The 17,471-nt window shown below is 43.9% G+C and overlaps 1 protein-coding gene across 19 annotated transcripts in view; it reads right to left on the bottom strand.

Annotated features, from left to right (window-relative positions):
• KCNMA1 (potassium calcium-activated channel subfamily M alpha 1) overlaps positions 1–17,471 on the bottom strand; it is a 779,939-nt gene that overhangs the window by 97,325 nt on the left and 665,143 nt on the right. For all 19 annotated transcript variants that reach the window (XR_015156775.1, XR_015156776.1, XM_086381835.1 and 16 more), the window contains one exon: positions 17,019–17,112. Coding sequence is in view for 17 of the 19 variants with exons in the window: in XM_086381835.1 (XP_086237961.1) it covers positions 17,019–17,112 (94 nt within the window). In the remaining 2 variants the exon portion in view is untranslated. The remainder of the gene's footprint in view (positions 1–17,018; positions 17,113–17,471) is intronic.

Here is a 17,471-nt window from a genome sequence, read left to right as displayed (position 1 = left end):
ATAAGAATTACAATAGAATCAGGCAGCTCTAACAAGCTTACAGCATAAGAAATATAAATCGTGCATCTTGGCTCATATCTGTGGTCTAGATTCTATCTCTGACAGAGATTCTGGACCTCCATTTTGAGGGAGGTATTTGAGTGCCTACAACAATGACCATATAAAATTAGGATAGTATCCTAGGCATAGTTACCACAGTATCCCAGGGATAGTTACCTATCTGTACAGTGGAACTATTTCCCCTGAATAATCTCATCAGTTTGAAACAGAAAATATAAATAAGTTGAAACTCCCAAAGTTTAAAGTTATTTTACCTTTTAAACCATCTATTTCAAGTGTAAAATTGAACTTTTAGTTCTTAATATTTCTTCCTCTGAAATTTCTCTGATGTATCTCATCTGTATGTTTGGAACATAGACAGTGTAATACCAGTCCCTTTGATATGGTCCAGAGACCTAGAATTGAACATTTAGGATTCCTACCATGGCCCTCCTAGCAGGCCTCCCATTCCCACTTAAGTGGGGAAGACTCTCACTGCTTTTATTTATTCCTGCAAATTTTCTTTTAGGCTGCACCAAATGACAAATATTGTGCAGGGCAATCCTACAGTTATCTTCCATGAACATGCCAGACGACTACAGGAACTGTCATATCTGATCTTAAAAGGAGAAGAACGATCAGCTCGGAATAACATCTCAGTAGTTGGGTTGCTGCAAAGTCTGGAGGTGTTGTAAACCAGCAGGTCACCTTTCAAACACTGAACTCAGCCCAAAATGCTAAAATAAAAAGGCAGTTGCTGATAAGAACGGGTTACAGATCATGGCAAGAGAAAACTTAAATATTTTTGTCCTTGAAGAATTTTTTAAGAGTCCTATAGATATCCACTACTCACCATAAAGAAGGAGTCTGAGAAAATGAACAGAATAGATTCTTTCTTCCTAGCCCTAGAATGTATTTTAGTTGGAAGAGAGTCTTCCCTGAAGATACAGAATCAGTTTGTTCATTGGTTGGAGAGGAAGTATTATCTCAAGGAATACTTCTGAGTATTCCTACCCCCAATATTCAGGATTTATATTCATATAATATGAGCAAGCAAGCAAATGATGTAGCAAGCTGACCAAAATTCCTTTTGGAAAATATGTGCCTTGCAAGGGAGGAGATACATTTTGATTTCCTATCTTTCTTGGGAGGAATCATCCCTTGGTTGTACTGGTCTCCAACCCTCATCTTAGAAAAGTAAACAAGCAAGCCTGATGATCAATTGCCCCTCAATGAGAAGAAAAAGACAGCTTTGTAATGTCAAGCCTCATTAACTAGGGTGAGGATTTGGGTACCCCACGTATTATTTGACACGAGAGCTGCAAGCCAGGATTTGTGCTGGAACATCTAGAAGCATCACGGAGGTCTCAGTGGTAAACCACGTTGCACTCTGCACTTCCTGCAAGCCTCTCAGCCTGCCCCAAGATCATTTAAATATAAGTCGTCCAGGACGTTCCTGCACCCCACTCCAGTACTCTTGCCTGGAAACTCCCATGGATGGAGGAACCTGGTAGGCTGCAGTCCATGGGGTCGCTAAGAGTCGGACATGACTGAGCGACTGCACTTTCACTTTTCACTTTCATGCACTGGAGAAGGAAATGGCAACCCACACCAGTGTTCTTGCCTAGAGAATCCCAGGGACGGGGGAGCCTGGTGGGCTGCCGTCTCTGGGGTTGCACAGAGTCGGACACGACTGAAGTGACTTAGCAGCAGGATGTTCCTAAAAGAGGATCATCTGAAGACTGTCAAAAATCTCCCTGAACAAATATATTTCCTTTTCTGACCAGTCATGGTACCTGAAATTTGACCTTTGGTTTCTTGAATCAGTAAAGCACCCAGTAAACCTGAACCCCCTCTTCTGTGCCAGGAATGGAGGAGACTGTAATGATGAAGGCTCAGTCCCTTGTTAAAGAAAGGGTTATCATACATTGAGCAAGAGAGAAAACGCCCATCAACAGCTGTGATAAACTGCAGCAAGTGTTATAGCAAAGTAATGTACAAGGTGGTCCGAGAACACCAATAAAACACTCAATTGCCTGGTATTTGAGTGATCAAGGAGACCTTCGCAAAGAACGTAACATTTGCTCTGAGCCCTGAAAGGTGAGAAGGAATCTCAGCCTATTTTAGTCATGATCCACTAGAAGCCATTCACAGGATTGAGGCCCCAAAGAAGATCCAAACAAAAGATGTTATCTTGGAGATGTTGTATTGCCTGACCTATGGTACAGAAGACTCAGGCCAGGCTCCCAAGTGGCACTCGGGTGTGCACTGGGAGTCAAGTGGAAGGGATGGATTCAGCTGATTGAATACGACTGATGGAGCCCAGACTAGGGATTTAGATAGAGCCAAACTCAAGTTTCCAAAAAGGAAGAATGTCATACAAATGGGAAGTATTTTTTAAATGACATGAGTTGTTTCCCAAGGCAGTGGATTGCTCATCATTTGAGACATTCCTAAGGAGCTGTGGATACAGAGGGGATTTCACTGTAAATGTTGGGTGAGCCTCGAAGATCTTTAAGATTTGAAGCACTGTTCTCTCAACGAACAAGAGGTGCCTGGAAAGTTTGTATTTTTTAACCACTATTGGGTATCAAAAGGCTGGAGGGCATGCAGTAAGCATAGAAAAGTTGTTTTTGGAGCAAAGATGGAGGATAAGTAGCACTTATCCTGAAGACTGATGACTAGAACTGCTCCTCGTTAACTAGATTCACTAGATGTCTGGGAGGAATCTTAGAATGTGAATCATTCCAACAGCATGAGAGGCTGTCACTACTCTGGGCCAGACAGGATATGTTTCTTTGCCATGTCTGGTCCTGCATCAGTGCACGTGACATAGGCTGGCTTAGGCTACTGAGAGATCTCTGACATAGGTGAAGAGTAAAGAGTCAGTCATTCCACAGGAACTTCTGCCCCTTGAGCATGTCAATCAACAGTGCTTTGGTCAGGGGAGGCCCAGGAGAATAAGGCAGTTTGTTATACATGGAAAGAAGGACCATCAGAAACCTCCCCGAATATTGAATCTCATCATTATTAGTTTACAAAATGATGAAGAGAGTCACTTTCACAAGTTCTCAGACAACTCCTTTAAAGACTTAGCTGGAACCGAGGACCAATCCTAGATACTGTCCTTCGCATCTGAACTATTTTATATGCTTCCTCAACTCACAAAGTAATCCCAACTCCCACCAAATGGACCATAATTGATTCAAGGTTCATTTGTTACTTATCACCTACATGCCTTGTTTTAGGGTGAAACTATGAGGGAAGGATATCTGCTGTGTAGTTGTTAGGGACTGAATTGTATCCCCCTCCATCCCACAAAATCTGTATGTTGTAGTCCTAACTCCTAGCATCTCCAACTGTAACTATATTTTGAGATATGCTCATTAAAGAGGTAACACAGTTAAAATGGAGTCATTAGGGAAGGCCCTAATTCAGTATGATTGTTGTCCTTACAAAAGGAGAAGACGGCCATCTACCAGCAAGAAGAGAGGCCTGAAACAGATCCTTCCTTCATGGCTTCAGAAGGAACCAACCCCGCCAGCACCTTGATCTTGAACTTCCAATCTCTAGAGCCATAAGAAAATTAATTTCTGTGTTTAAGACACTCACTCTGTGAACTTTATTATGGCAGCCTGAGCTAATTAATACAGTTGTGTATCTTGAATAAAAATGGGCACGATTGACCAGATGTCACTCCACTGATGACCCTGGCTGTCCTCTTGCACCTTAGGGCTCAGCTGTTCATTTAAAGGAAAGAAGCATCCTGCCATCAGTTTAGAAATACATGGAAACATACCAGAAATATACAACATCTTCACAAAAGAGTTTGGGCCACATACATACCCAATTAGATATGCTCTGCCTGGGAGGCTTCCTGGTCTTTAACTTATGCATTTGAGGATCAATACCTCTGACAACCCCATCCAGAGAAAAAGAAGAAGCCGAGACACCAGCCAGTTAATTTGTTCAGTGGGACCAAGAGAGCTAATCCTCCAAGGGAGTTTTTGGAAGTGGATACCACTGATAGAAGAAAACCAACTATTTCTTTAGCAGAGTGCTTGTGTATACTGGCTCCAGAGCCAAAATGTTTGTCTTCAAATTTTGGCTCATCTACTACTTGCTACATTGTGCAAGTTTCTTCATTTGGAAAATGGGAGTGTTAAATGGCATCATTAACTAATGGGTTCAATTTAAGGACAGTCTGAGTAAAGACATGCCACGCACCTGGCACAGAGCATGCCCTCACTAAATGTTAACTACTATTATTATTATCATTCTTTATACTCTGCTTATACATCACCAAAACGGTCAATACCAAAATCAGACTGATTATATTCTTTGCAGCCGAAGATTGAGAAGCTCTATACAGCCAGCAAAACAAGACCAGGAGCTGACTGCGGCTCAGCTCATGAGCTTCTAATTGCAAAATTCAGACTTAAATTGAGAAAGTAGGGAAAACCACTAGGCCATTCAGGTATGACCTAAATCAAATCTCTTATGATTATACAGTGGAATACTGTATAATCTATTGGTAATACTACAAGTAGACTCAAGGGATTAGATCTGATAGAGTGTCTGAAGAACTACGGACAGAGGTTCCTAACATTGCATAAGAAGTGGTGATCAAAAACCATCCCCAAGAAAAAGAAATACAAAAAGGCAAAATGGTTGTCTGAGGAGGCCTTACATATAGCTAAGAAAAGAAGTGAAAGGCAAAGGAGAAAAGGAAAGATATACCCATCTGAATGCAGAATTCCAAAGAATAGCAAGGAGAGAAAAGAAAGCCTTCCTCAGTGATCAATGCAAAGAAGTAGAGGAAAACAATAGAATGGGAGAGACTAGAGATCTCTTTATTAGAGATACCAAGGGAACATTTCATGCAAACATGGACATAATAAAGGACAGAAACAGTATGGACCTAATAGAAGCAGAAGATGCTAAGACGAGATGGCAAGAATACATGAAAGAAGTATACAAAAAAGATCTTAATGACCCAGATAACCATGATGTTGTGACCTAGAGCCAGACATCCTGGAATGTGAAGTCAAGTGGGCCTTCGTAAGCATCACTACAACAAAGCTAGTGGGGTGATGGAATTCCAACTGAGCTCTTCCAAATCCTGAAAGATGACGCTGTTAAAGTGCTGCACTCAATATGCCAGCAAACTCGAAAAACTCAGCAGTGGCCACAGGACCGGAAAAGGTCAGTTTTCATTCCAATCCCAAAGAAAGGCAATGCCAAAGAATGTTCAAACTACTGCACAATTGCACTCATTTCACACACTAGCAAAGTAATGCTCAAAATTCTCCAAGCTAGACTGCAACAGTCTGTGAACCAAGAACTACCAGATGTTCAAGCTGGGTTTAGAAAAGGCAGAGGAACCAGAGATCAAATTGCCAATATTTGTTGGCTCATAGAAAAATCAAGAGAATTCCAGGAAAACATCTACTTCTGCTTCATCAACTATGCCACAGCCTTTAATTGTGTAGATCACAAATGTGGAAAATTCTTTTTTTTTTTTTTTGGCCATAAATAATATTTATTTGAATTGTTTTGTTGTTATTTAGTCACAAAGTCATCTCCAACTCTTTTGCAACCCCATGAACTGCAGCCCACAGGCTCCTCTGTCCATGGGACTTCCCAGGCAAAAATACTGGAGTGGGTTGCCATTTCCTTCTCCATCAAATGTGGAAAATTCTTAAAGAAATGGGAATACCAGACCACCTTACTTACCTCTTGAGAAATCTGTATGCAAGTCAAGAAGCAACAGTTAGAATCGGACATGGAATAACAGACTGCTTCCAAATTGGGCAAGGAGTACGTCAAGGCTGTATATTGTCACTCTGCTTATTTAACTTATATGCAGAGTACATCATGTGAAATGCCAGGTTAGATGAAGCACAAGCGAGAATCAAGGTTGGTGGGAGAAATATCAATAACCTCAGATATGCAGATGACACCGCCTCTTCGCAGAAAGCGAAAAGGAACTAAAGAGCATCTTGAAGAAAGTAAAAGCGGAGAGTGAAAAAGCTGACTTAAAACTCAGCATTCAAAAAAACGAAGATCATGGCATCCAGTCCCATCACTTCATAGCAGATAGATAGGGAAACAATGGAAAGAGTGACAGATTTTATTTTGCGGGGGGGGTGGGGGGGCATCCAAAATCACTGCAGATGGTGACTGCAGCCATGAAATTAAAAGATGCTTGCTCCTTGGAAGAAAAGCTATGACAAACCTAGACAGTGTATTAAAAAGCAGAGACATAATTTTGCCAACAAAGGTCTGTATAGTCAAAACTATGGTTTTTCCAGTAGTCATGTATGGATGTGAGAGTTAGACTATAAAGAAGGCTGAGTGCTGAAGAACTGATGTTTTTGAACTGTGGTATTGAAGAAGACTCTTGAGAGTCCCTTGGACTGCAAGGAGATCAAACCTGTCAGTCCTAAAGGAAATCAATCCTGAATATTCACTGGAAGGACTAATACTGAAGCTGAAGCTCTAATACTTCGACCACCTGATGTGAAGAGCTGACTCATTAGAAAAGACCCTGATGCTGGGAAAGATTGAAGGCAGAAGGAGAAGGGATGACAGAGAACGAGATGGTTGGATGGCATCACCAACTCAACGGACATGAGTTTGAGCAAGCTCTGGGAGATGGTGAAGGACAGGGAAGCCTGGCGTGCTACAGCCCAAGGGGTCATAAGGAGTCAGACACGACTGAGCAACAACAACAAAGAATCTACTCTTATATTTGTATCTCTTATAATGGTGAAAGGAGACAGGAAAGAGAGAGTGGTTCAATAATAAAGATGGGTTCTCCTACTATTCCTCTGACTACTATATTACTACTACTGCTACTACTATTGCTACTAAGATGAATAGCCATCCTGGGTTGAGCTCTTACAAATGTTGCTGTGGTAAAACTTTTACCTACATTTTATGATGTACTCATCACAACGACACAGGCAATTTCTGTTATTATGATCCATTTGCATGGATGGGAAACAGAATGTGACTAAGTATGTGGCTAAGATAACACAGCTAGAGGGAAAACAAGGCTTTGCCCAGAGAAGACTTCTTAACTGGAAGTCAGTGATGCCTGGTCCCTATCTCACACCTTCCCACTTGCAGGAAGCAGCTGGATCTCGTTCATTCCCCACTGCAGTACCCCAAGCCGCAGTGCCCTGTGTCGCAAAGAGAGGAAAAGCAGCATGTCGGGCATTTATGAAATGCACAGCTGGTGTGAATAATCAGTAGAAAATTTCCCCATGAGCCCCTGTCAGGACAATGTGCTAAGGAGAGCCTCAATAATCAATTAAGGCTAGACATGCTTTTGTCTTGTCCTAATATCTGAAGACTGCATTTAGGAATACCCACATTTTTATAACAACTGAGAAGCCCCAGTGAGTTAAATTTTTCATAGCTATGCTTCTTGAATCTCAGCTCACACCTCCAAAGTCCACAGCTAGAAATTAAGCATGCCTGACTTCAAAAAAAGAATAAAAGATCATTATTTTGAGGATTTGCAGAGCAAGGAATGCCACTTGCCATCAATTAATCTCAGGAAGCGAAATAAATGCCCAGCTACAGCAGACACACCAAAAGCTTGCCTTGAAGACAACAGCCTAAAGCAAAACCACAAATCCCTTCTCTAGCAAACCTGCTGTGAGGAAGCTGGCATTATATTTTAAAGAGCACAGTTCCCCTAAGAAGAGAATCTGAGTTTTTTCCTGTGGCAGTGGGTTCTGTGCTGGCCTTCAGAAATTTATACTAAAGTACAAGGAACCAAAACCAACCAACCAAACAAAAGGTATGAAAGAGAAAGTTACCACATGGGTTTTAAATTGTCTCCTTTCCTTGCTTGATTTTCAGGACCTCATTTCTACCTACATGATGCAGCCTTTCCTATCATTACAGGCATCCCATCTAGATTGAGGCCAATCCTGCAGTGGTCCTCCTGGGAATGGGAATCTTGATAAAATGGGGCGATTTCTCCTGCCTCTGTAGGCCTTTCATCCCAGGGGTAAGAAAGTGATTTTACTGAGTGTCTATTATGTCCCATAGTAAGGGTATCAGGACATTTCTGAAGCCTCATCTGTTCAGTTCAGTTCAGTCGCTCCGTCGTGTCCGACTCTTTGCGACCCCATGAATCGCAGCACGCCAGGCCTCCCTGTCCATCACCAACTCCCGGAGTTCACTCAGACTCACGTCCATCGAGTCAGTGATGCCATCCAGCCATCTCATCCTCTATCGTCCCCTTCTCCTCCTGCCCCCAATCCCTCCCAGCATCAGAGTCTTTTCCAATGAGTCAACTCTTCGCATGAGGTGGCCAAAATACTGGAGTTTCAGCTTTAGCATCATTCCTTCTAAAGAAATCCCAGGGCTGATCTCCTTTAGAATGGATTGGTTGGATCTCCTTGCAGTCCAAGGGACTCTGAGGAGTCTTCTCCAACACCACAGTTCAAAAGCATCAATTCTTCGGCGCTCAGATTTCTTCACAGTCCAACTCTCACATCCATACATGACCACTGGAAAAACAATAGCCTTGACTAGATGGACCTTTGTTGGCAAAGTAATGTCTCTGCTTTTCAATATGTTATCTAGGTTGGTCATAACTTTTCTTCCAAGGAGTAAGCGTCTTTTAATTTCATGGCTGCAGTCACCATCTGTAGTGATTCTGGAGCCCCAAAAAATAAAGTCTGACTCTGTTTCCACTGTTTCCCCATCTATTCCCCATGAAGTGATGGGACCAGATGCCATGATCTTCGTTTTATGAATGTTGAATTTTAAGCTAACTTTTTCACTCTCCTCTTTCACCTTCATCAAGAGGCTTTTTAGTTCTTCTTCACTTTCTGCCATAAGGGTGGTGTCATCTGCATATCTGAGGTTATTGATATTTTTCCCAGCAATCTTGATTCCAGCTTGTGCTTCCAGCCCAGCCTGTCTTATGATGTACTCTGCATATAAGTTAAATAAGCAGGGTGACAATATACAGCCTTGACATACTTCTTTTCCTATTTGGAACCAGTCTGTTGTTCCATGTCTAGTTCTAACTGTTGCTTCCTGACCTGCATACAAATTTCTCAAGAGGCAGGTCAGGTGGTCTGGTATTCCCATCTCTTTCAGAATTTTCCACAGTTTATTGTGATCCACACAGTCAAAAGCCTGAAGCCTCATAATTTGCATCAAATGCTCCTCTTGAGCTGTCCTCCTCCGTAACCTCAGGCAGACATGGCTAGGAACTCTTACAGAAGTGAGATGATCTTTCAGAGATAATAAATTGCCTGACTGTCTTATCCATTAGTTGGTGATGTTCTTCAGGGCAGGGAACTCATATTTTACTCCCCCACACATTTCTGGAACCCAGCAGAGGACTTAGTAGATGCTCAATAAACAACCAAGTACCAAGAGAAGCTGATGATGAATGATCTCTGGTCTCTGACTATCTCTTCAACAGAGTACCCCAGACCTTCCAAGCAGACCAGAAAAAGTGTCCAGAGAAAGCCCATTCAACTTTGATTCCTGTAACAGTTTGTTTGGGGAACAGTCAAGGCTCTTGGGCTGTTTCCCACTTTACAGGAACAGAGTCTGTAATAGTGCATGGTGACTGGGAGGGAGACCCTATAAATATGTCTGTAACCATTCAAACTACCTGGTAGGTGCCCAGAGCCAGCTGCTGTAACTGATCAGCACAATGCACTCATGTTTGATGTCCAGTGGCGGTCAATGCAGATGTTCTTAACTAAGCAACTGTTTAGTGCTCCAATGCCAGGTCTGAATATTTCTGTGAGAAGGGACCCCATCACATGAAGTTTCTCGCACTGCTCTGATTCATGTAAGGAGCAGTTCTCAAAGTGTGGCCCCACACCAGTTGCCTCAGCATCACCTGGGAGCTTTGAAGAAATGCAATTCTCCAGTGAAGCCCAGACTTACTCTGTCTTAACAAGGTGCTCTATATCCCTCTGACACATGCTAAAGTTTAAGGATCATTGTTGTCAAGTTTCACCCAGATGGACAGGCTTTGTGGTTCAAGTCAATCCTATCATAGTTAACATCTATTTGGAACATACAGACTGGAAGGTTATAGTCCTGTTCAACAAGGACAGGACCAGAGTGGGACCATGGAGGGGCGTCAGTGCAGAGTTGAAGGAGATACCTCACATACCTCACTCTAGTCCCTGCTTTTCAAATGGAGAATGTAGATTTGGGGACACAAGCAAATCCAGGCCACCTGCTCTGACTCTCTTTCTGTGACTCTCTGGAACTTTAGGGGTTGTGTCAACATTTGATGGAAATTTCTAAACCAGATGCAAGTGACTCTCTCTTGCTGACCTCTATCTCCAAGAGCTAATCAGCAAATAAGCATAAAAAAGTAAATGAAATATTCATTCTTATTAAGTACAACATATATTTCAGTTTTTTACCCTCCTTGGTTTCCAACACTTCCACTCCACAGAAGGCAACCTGGCAGGTATTAACTAAGTCCTTCAGAGCCACATTCAGGAGCAGCAGGTCACACACACGCATCTCTGGCTGCACCAGTCAGAGAAGACTGGAGGGGGTCTCAGGTGGTCTCCTCTAAAGGGACCATACTTGGGTTTTCAGTACCATAAATGGTTCTGACTCAATGGATCTGCATCATTCTTGGGTACATTTTATTTCTGGGTGGATTTTATTTCCTGCTATGTTGCAAGGATCCCGACTTTGGGATTCTGGCTCCAACCTTAATTCATCCTTCACCATTGCCTTCACCATCCTGGGTAATGCTCATCTCTCCTGAGACATGGCTGCCCCTACCCCCATCCCCAAATCCCACCAGATAGGCATCCTGGGAGCCACCTTCAGAAAACCTTCAGGCCACTCTGGCCACACTTTCTGTATCTCTACTTGTACTTTTTTTTCCCCTGCCCAACAAATAAGCAATTAAGAACTGTTGCTCCTGAGTATGTCATCTGTTGCTAGGCAGCCACTGCTCTCAGAGGAAGAAGGAAATTAGTGCCTTTATGTTTGGGAGACAAGCAAGGAGATCTGACTTGTTCTTCAGTCCTGGAGGAGAGTGGACAAGATGCTCCTGAAACCAGGGGATGGGATAATGACCCTCTGCTGTGCATGCATTGTGTCCAGGGAGCTATGTCCAACTCACCCCAGCCCTGGGATGACGAGACTCACCATTTCTTTCCTCTCCAGTCCTGTGGGGGCCTGTCACTTGTGATTTGTTTGTGCATTAAGAGGTGAATTTACTCAGCTAAGCTGTCCTGGCTTTCCTTCTTCATTCTGCCCAGTGGACGGAATTGTAAGAATGGCATTCTGTCTCCGACTCTGAGTGGACTCAGGCCACTTTGCTGTTTTCTATTACTAAAACCTTTCAAGCTGGCAATCCTAACAAAAAGACCCAGTGAGAGGTATGAATCAAAAGGGAGGGGATGGAACTTAACAAGCAGATGAGTTTATTTCACTTAATGATCAGTTAGTGCCCACAAGGAGGATAATCTGTTTTTCTCCAATCATATTTCCACTTTCATTCAGAAAACAAACCGCTCATGTTTCCTGGGTCTTAGGATATGAAGCTCCTTTCACAGTGTTCAGTTTCTCTCTGGGGCATTGTCATTTATCCTCACTAGCCTGGCTGGGGGCTATCTCTTTGCGGAAAGTGTCTACTCAACACACCCTGGGTAGATCCTCAGGGCTCATGGCGTCTTATCCCAAGTTCCCCAGCACCTGAGGGAAGCGATGTAACTGATGTCAGGAATGCTATATGTCCTTCTTGGGAAGATTGTTTAGCCTACATCTGGCCCATGGTTTGACAGAGACCCTGAATGATTTGGTACCCAAAGGACTTAGGCAGAGGCCAAGGCGGGGATAAGCCTTCTCTTCACACCTCTGAATTTATGTGTCAGTGTCTCCAGAAGGCCCAGATGCAGGCTTCTAAACCCTTCCTTATAGCATCATCAGTGATCCTCTCAAAACACAAGTTAGGGTATCGCTTCCTCAAAAACCTGCAAGGTTCTAGTCTACAACAGGAAAGGCCTTCATGATTAAGTGCCAGAACACTCTCATACTGTCAACTAAGGACCTCTTTCTCCAGCCACTTGCAATGGCCTAAGCACTGCCCTGTGAAGCAGTAAATACAGTGGATTTGGAAACTAAGCCATTTAGGTTCATACCTTCCCAATTAGGTAGGACTTACTAGATTTACTACCCTTTATATCTCTGTGATTCAATTTCCTTATCCATAAAATGAAACAGTGGTCCCTCCTCATGTAGTTAGGACTCCATGAAATAATAGGCATAATGCTCTAGAAATGATGCCTGGCACCTGGTAAACAGTGGACAAGGGTGGGTAGTGCTCTTAGTCAAGAATTCTCCTCATCCTTCACAGCCCAGGCTCAGCCTCCCAAACCAGAGGCAATGAGGGCTCTCTCTGTTCTCTCAGCCTACATTGGTAGGTCGCCACCCTGCCTTTATTATATTTTGCTGTATATTCTTGTCTGTCTCCCACATTAAACCATGAGCCTTTTGAAGACACGGGCCTGAGTTTGATCCCTGAGTTGGGAAGATTCCCCTGGAGAAGGGAAAGGCTACCCACTCCAGTATTCTGGCCTGGAGAGTTTGATGGACTGTATAGTCCATGGGGTCACAAAGAGTCAGACACGACTGAGTGACTTTCACTCACTTCATTAAATCCATATAATCTGAAGACTATAATCCACTTTATTTTTACACCCTCAAAGACCTACAATATCTTGAGTACAGTAGATTCTCTCTAAACCTTTCCCAGATAAAAATTAATCTGAGAAAGGAAATAGAAGTGGGCAGCTGAAAGGCATAACCTTTGGGGGTGCATCTGAGGACAGAGCAAAGGATCCAGGGCATTTTCCCCATACCGGTCTATCCACTGAAGATATCTACTCAACAGCCAAAAAGCATCTGTGAAGGCAACCACTTGAAGGTGGTCATGAAATAAACTGAATGTGATAGTAAACGGGGCTGGAATTCAGAGAATCCAAGAATCTCCTTCAACTGTAGTCAAAATGGTGTCCAATGAGCTTTTTTTTTTTGCCCCTAGAAAGTCTTCCTAGATATATTTCATTGAATAGTCAATGGGTCTGTGTACATGCTAAGTCGCTTCAGTTGTGTCCGACTCTTTGCTACCTCATAGGCTGTAGCCCACCATCCTCTATCCATGGGGATTCTCCAGGCAAGGACACTGGAGTGGGTTGCCTTGCCCTCTTCCAGGAGATCTTCCTGACCCAGGGATTGAACCTGTGTGTCTTACATCTCTTACATTGGAAGGGGGGTTCTTTACCACCAGCGTCACCTGGGGAGCCCTAATGGGATCTGGCAGCACCCTAATGAAGGCAGAACACTCTCATATTGTCAACTCTAAGAACCTCTTTCTCCAGCCACATCAAGCCACTTGCAATGGCCTGAGCACTGCCCTATTCCCTCCAGCAGCTGCAGGAGTGAAGCAGTGAACAAAATGGGTTTCGAAACTAAACCATGTAGGTTCATATCTTCCCAATTAGGTAAGACTTACTAGAGTAAGATTACTTACTAGATTCCTTACTAATTAAGAACCCTTGACTTGGTTATTCAGAGACAAAGTGCTTCACTCTAGAGCCTTAAATGGAAGGAAGATACAGCTTTCCTTACAGGGCACACACCCACTGAGTAGGGAGAACTGGGCAACAGGTGCTTGGTGATTTTAGAGGAAAGCTAGGAGAGGCTCCTTAAACTATTCCATGTTAAGAGACCAAGAGGGAGAAGAATAACAGGGCCCTGGTCACCTCTTCAGTCCACTCCCTTGCGGGATCTGAAGCCAAAGGTCTCTATCATGACACACAGACCCCTGACTTGGAGCACAGGTGCTCGCCATTGGCTGAGTCTGGTTGTGAGGGCACTTTTCTGTGTCAGGGTAACTGAAAAAACATACTGCCTCAGGATCCAGACACACCAAGCAAGGCAGCTCATCTAATGATGCTGCAGAGAGTGAAGTGACACTCGGAAGCCAGGGTAGGCCTGCTACCAGAACAAAGGGGAGACAAAGACCATTAGTACAGAGTTCCTGCTGCATTTCCTGCTGGCAGATGGCTTGCAAGGACCCCTCACGCAGGAGTCTGTTTTATTTGCAGAGGCCACAGTGGTAAATTAGAGCCCAGCCCGGCCCATTCTGGGCTCACCAGTTTCTCTCGGAATGATTCCTATCACTGCCCATAGGCCACTAAAACCTGCCCACATTCAGAATGATTGATTCTGCTCAAGCAGCAAGCCACAAACTCATGTCGAAACATCCACTTCAAATGAGTCATTAGCTTCCTTTATGGATGTTTCAGGTCATAAGGAATGGGACCTGCGAGTCCCATCTCTTGTAGAGTAGATAGGGAGTGTTTGCAGATGTGGTGGAGAGTGGGAGGGACTCTGCTTCCTGTCAATCAGCAAGATGAAGCTAGAAAAAAATAAGCCCTGGCAACCTCATGGCCAGAGTTGGGGATTCAAACCAAACCACCCACGGGCTCTTCATTCCTACCCTGGAAATGAAGGGCAACAGCAACAGGGCTCCACAGAGCCTATGGAGTCTCCACAGACAGACTCCCATCTTGACTCTGTAAAGTACTGGAACACAGAAAGTTGCAGTCAAGGAGGGGGATGTCTAAGACTTTCTGCCTTGTCATGGGACAGCCCGTTCCAACTGAGCACCGATCCAGGTCGTCATGGGCTGGCGGGGTAAAGAGCTCCAGCGACAGCAGCCACAGCCATAGCAGCAGCCCAAAGGCAGCAACACCAGAAACCTGAGTTCTGTAGCCCGGCAAGTTTCAGCTCACCGCCTGACCCACGTTTAGCAATTCTGATGTACCGCAGAGCAGACAGCCCCAGCCCGGGATGACTGCCTCCCTCAGCCCCTCTCTGACAGGCAATGAAAGCAAGACCCACTTTGAAAATTCTCCCCCATCATGCAAACTGACACAGGCATGCTTTTCAAAAACCCACAGCCAATCTGTTGATCATTACTTATTTACAAAGGCCTTCGGGCAGAAAGTCCTGTAAAAACCATACTTGATACGGTATATACTTGCTTTTTCTGCTTGTGGAAAAAAAGTCCCCCCAAGGCTACCTCAAACCATCACTTTCTATTGCACATAAAATGTAGCGTGTAACACTAAAGTATTTAATATATAGGGTATAATATATCTACAGGAAAGGCATTTGTGTAGAAGTATGTTACCCCGGATTTGGTAATTTGATGTTTTGCTGAAGGCTACGACTTAAAAAAGCTTCCACCTCGTACAGAAGACCTGTCATCTTGGTACCCAAGAGCCAACAGAATAAAGAAGTACCCTTAAGCAGCAAAACTTTGACACAGCTTTGAAGCATATGAAAACAGTATAACTCCTCAGAATTATTATTACTCAAGATCAAAGAAATGAGCCATACTTTACATAGCAAACAGGGACAGGGAATTTGGCTCCAAAGGTTTCAGATTTTCAGACTTCTCTTTATTTATTTATTTGCTTCTCTAAATTTAGGCAAAAGCAAGTGCCTGGGCTTCTCTGTATTTTCAGTGGATAAAACCATTAGCATGAGATAAGGCGATCACCTAATGGTGAGTCAATAGAGAATGGATGCGAGCATGACAAGTGGCACCGGAAAAACAAGGGCTTGGCAGTTGGCACGTTTTATTTCTCCTCACAAACTGTAAACAAGCAGGTAAATCAGCAGCACCCAAGGAAGACTGAGCAAATGGGAGACAGGAAACACTGAACAGGGAGAGGGGATTGTGATGGAAAAGGACATGGGGCTGGGTGAGCCTTCTGGGACTTGTGTTCTCGACCACATGAAGAACTGCCCTGTCTCCATCCTAGAAAGCTGGTTGTGGAGAGGCAGGAAGAGGCGAATGCTAGGAAAAGGTAGGGAGGAGGAGGAATTCATCCTGATTTTTGTATCAATCATCAAAGGGAGGAGACTGGCCAGTGGCAATGAGAAGAAGAAAGCACCATGAAGATGGCAGGTGTTTCCATGGCAGGCAACATTTAGGGAAAGTGCAAATCTGAAATCATCCCTGTTTCACTGAGGTGCTGGAGAGTGAGGATGATGGGGAAATAAGCACTAGGATTGGCAGATGAATCAGAGACAAAAAAAAGGAGAGGAAAGATGAAGAGGCCAAGAAGAGGAACCAACAGAAGTCTACTGAAAAATTGGCTTCACTTGCCTTTTCCTAGAGGAAGCTGCAGTCAAGATAGAGAGAAGGGAAGAAAGGAAAGAAGGAAGGGAGCAAGTGAGGAGCAGAGAGAGGGGCAGAAGGAGGGAGGGAAGGAGAGAAAGAGAGCAGAAGAGTGCACACAAGCTGTATTCCATAATTAATATTGCTTTTAGCCTGAGCAGAAGTGGATTACTTTTGAACTTTGCTTTGGCAAGTCCACAGATTATTAGACTTTTTTATCAGTCAAAATCAATTAACAGAAATTTGATTTCAATCGACAGGATAAAGAGAAGGTAATCTTCAGGTTCATTTTTGATTGTGATGATACATCTCACATATGGCCTTAAGTACAGAAAACAGTCCTCGGAGGGACTCCAGCAGAAAGAGACTTGCCGGAGGCAAACTAACCACACACATCCCTCTGATTGGCTGCTGCCGTCATTAGTGCCACTGCTGTTTAGGAACTACACATAGACAGGACATGGTGACAGCTCAGACTTTAAAGCCTATGTATTTTTCAAACAGCTTTTCAAACTGTTTTTCATGACAGAATTTTTTCAGCTCTATCATTAACTGCTGACAAGCTGACAGAATAAATACTCCAGCCTTTACGAAGCCATCTAACGATCTCGTCCCCTCCTCCCCTGCGAGCTTACTAGGGAGGGGAGCCGCTGGGCCCTGGAGGGTTGGGTGGGGGGGCGATGAGAGGAGATGGAGCGAGAGGGGGACCTGCCACCAGGGGACCCACTGCACAGCCCGGGCCCCCATCCATCCTTACCTCATCAGCTTGGGTGACGAGCTGGGTGAGTTCCGCATGCCTCCGTTGCGCTGCTTTTTTTTGGGTGACAGTGTCGACGGCTGTTCATCTTCAACTGGAAATACAGGCAGCTCATGAGATTATGAACAGTTTGAGGACAGACTGTGAAATACAGGCAAGATATCAAAGGACACACACTTACGGCTCAGTCACTCACTAGGAATTCGTGGCCGTGTCTTAGGACCCAATGACAAAAACCAAGGCGTTAGTCAAAGAGCCCGGCTTAGAGGAGGTGAGAGCATCACCTCTCAACACTCCAGCATTTGAACATGCACTCTCAAAGACTAAAACAGTTTATAAACACCCTGCCAATAGAAAGAACAGAAATTGCAAAAATATGGATGTATATATGGGAAGACGCCATCATTCTGCTTAGAATTCATTTTGGTTCCTTTGCCTTGCTGGATGACCAAA

The sequence above is a fragment of the Bos grunniens genome, chromosome 28 (genome assembly GCF_055505025.1).
Source record: "Bos grunniens cultivar Pamir isolate PY7600 chromosome 28, Bosgru_T2T1.0, whole genome shotgun sequence".
NCBI classification, from domain to species: domain Eukaryota; kingdom Metazoa; phylum Chordata; class Mammalia; order Artiodactyla; family Bovidae; genus Bos; species Bos grunniens.
The sequence above is the reverse complement of the archived record's forward strand: the minus strand, read 5'-3'. Positions and strand labels throughout refer to the sequence as shown.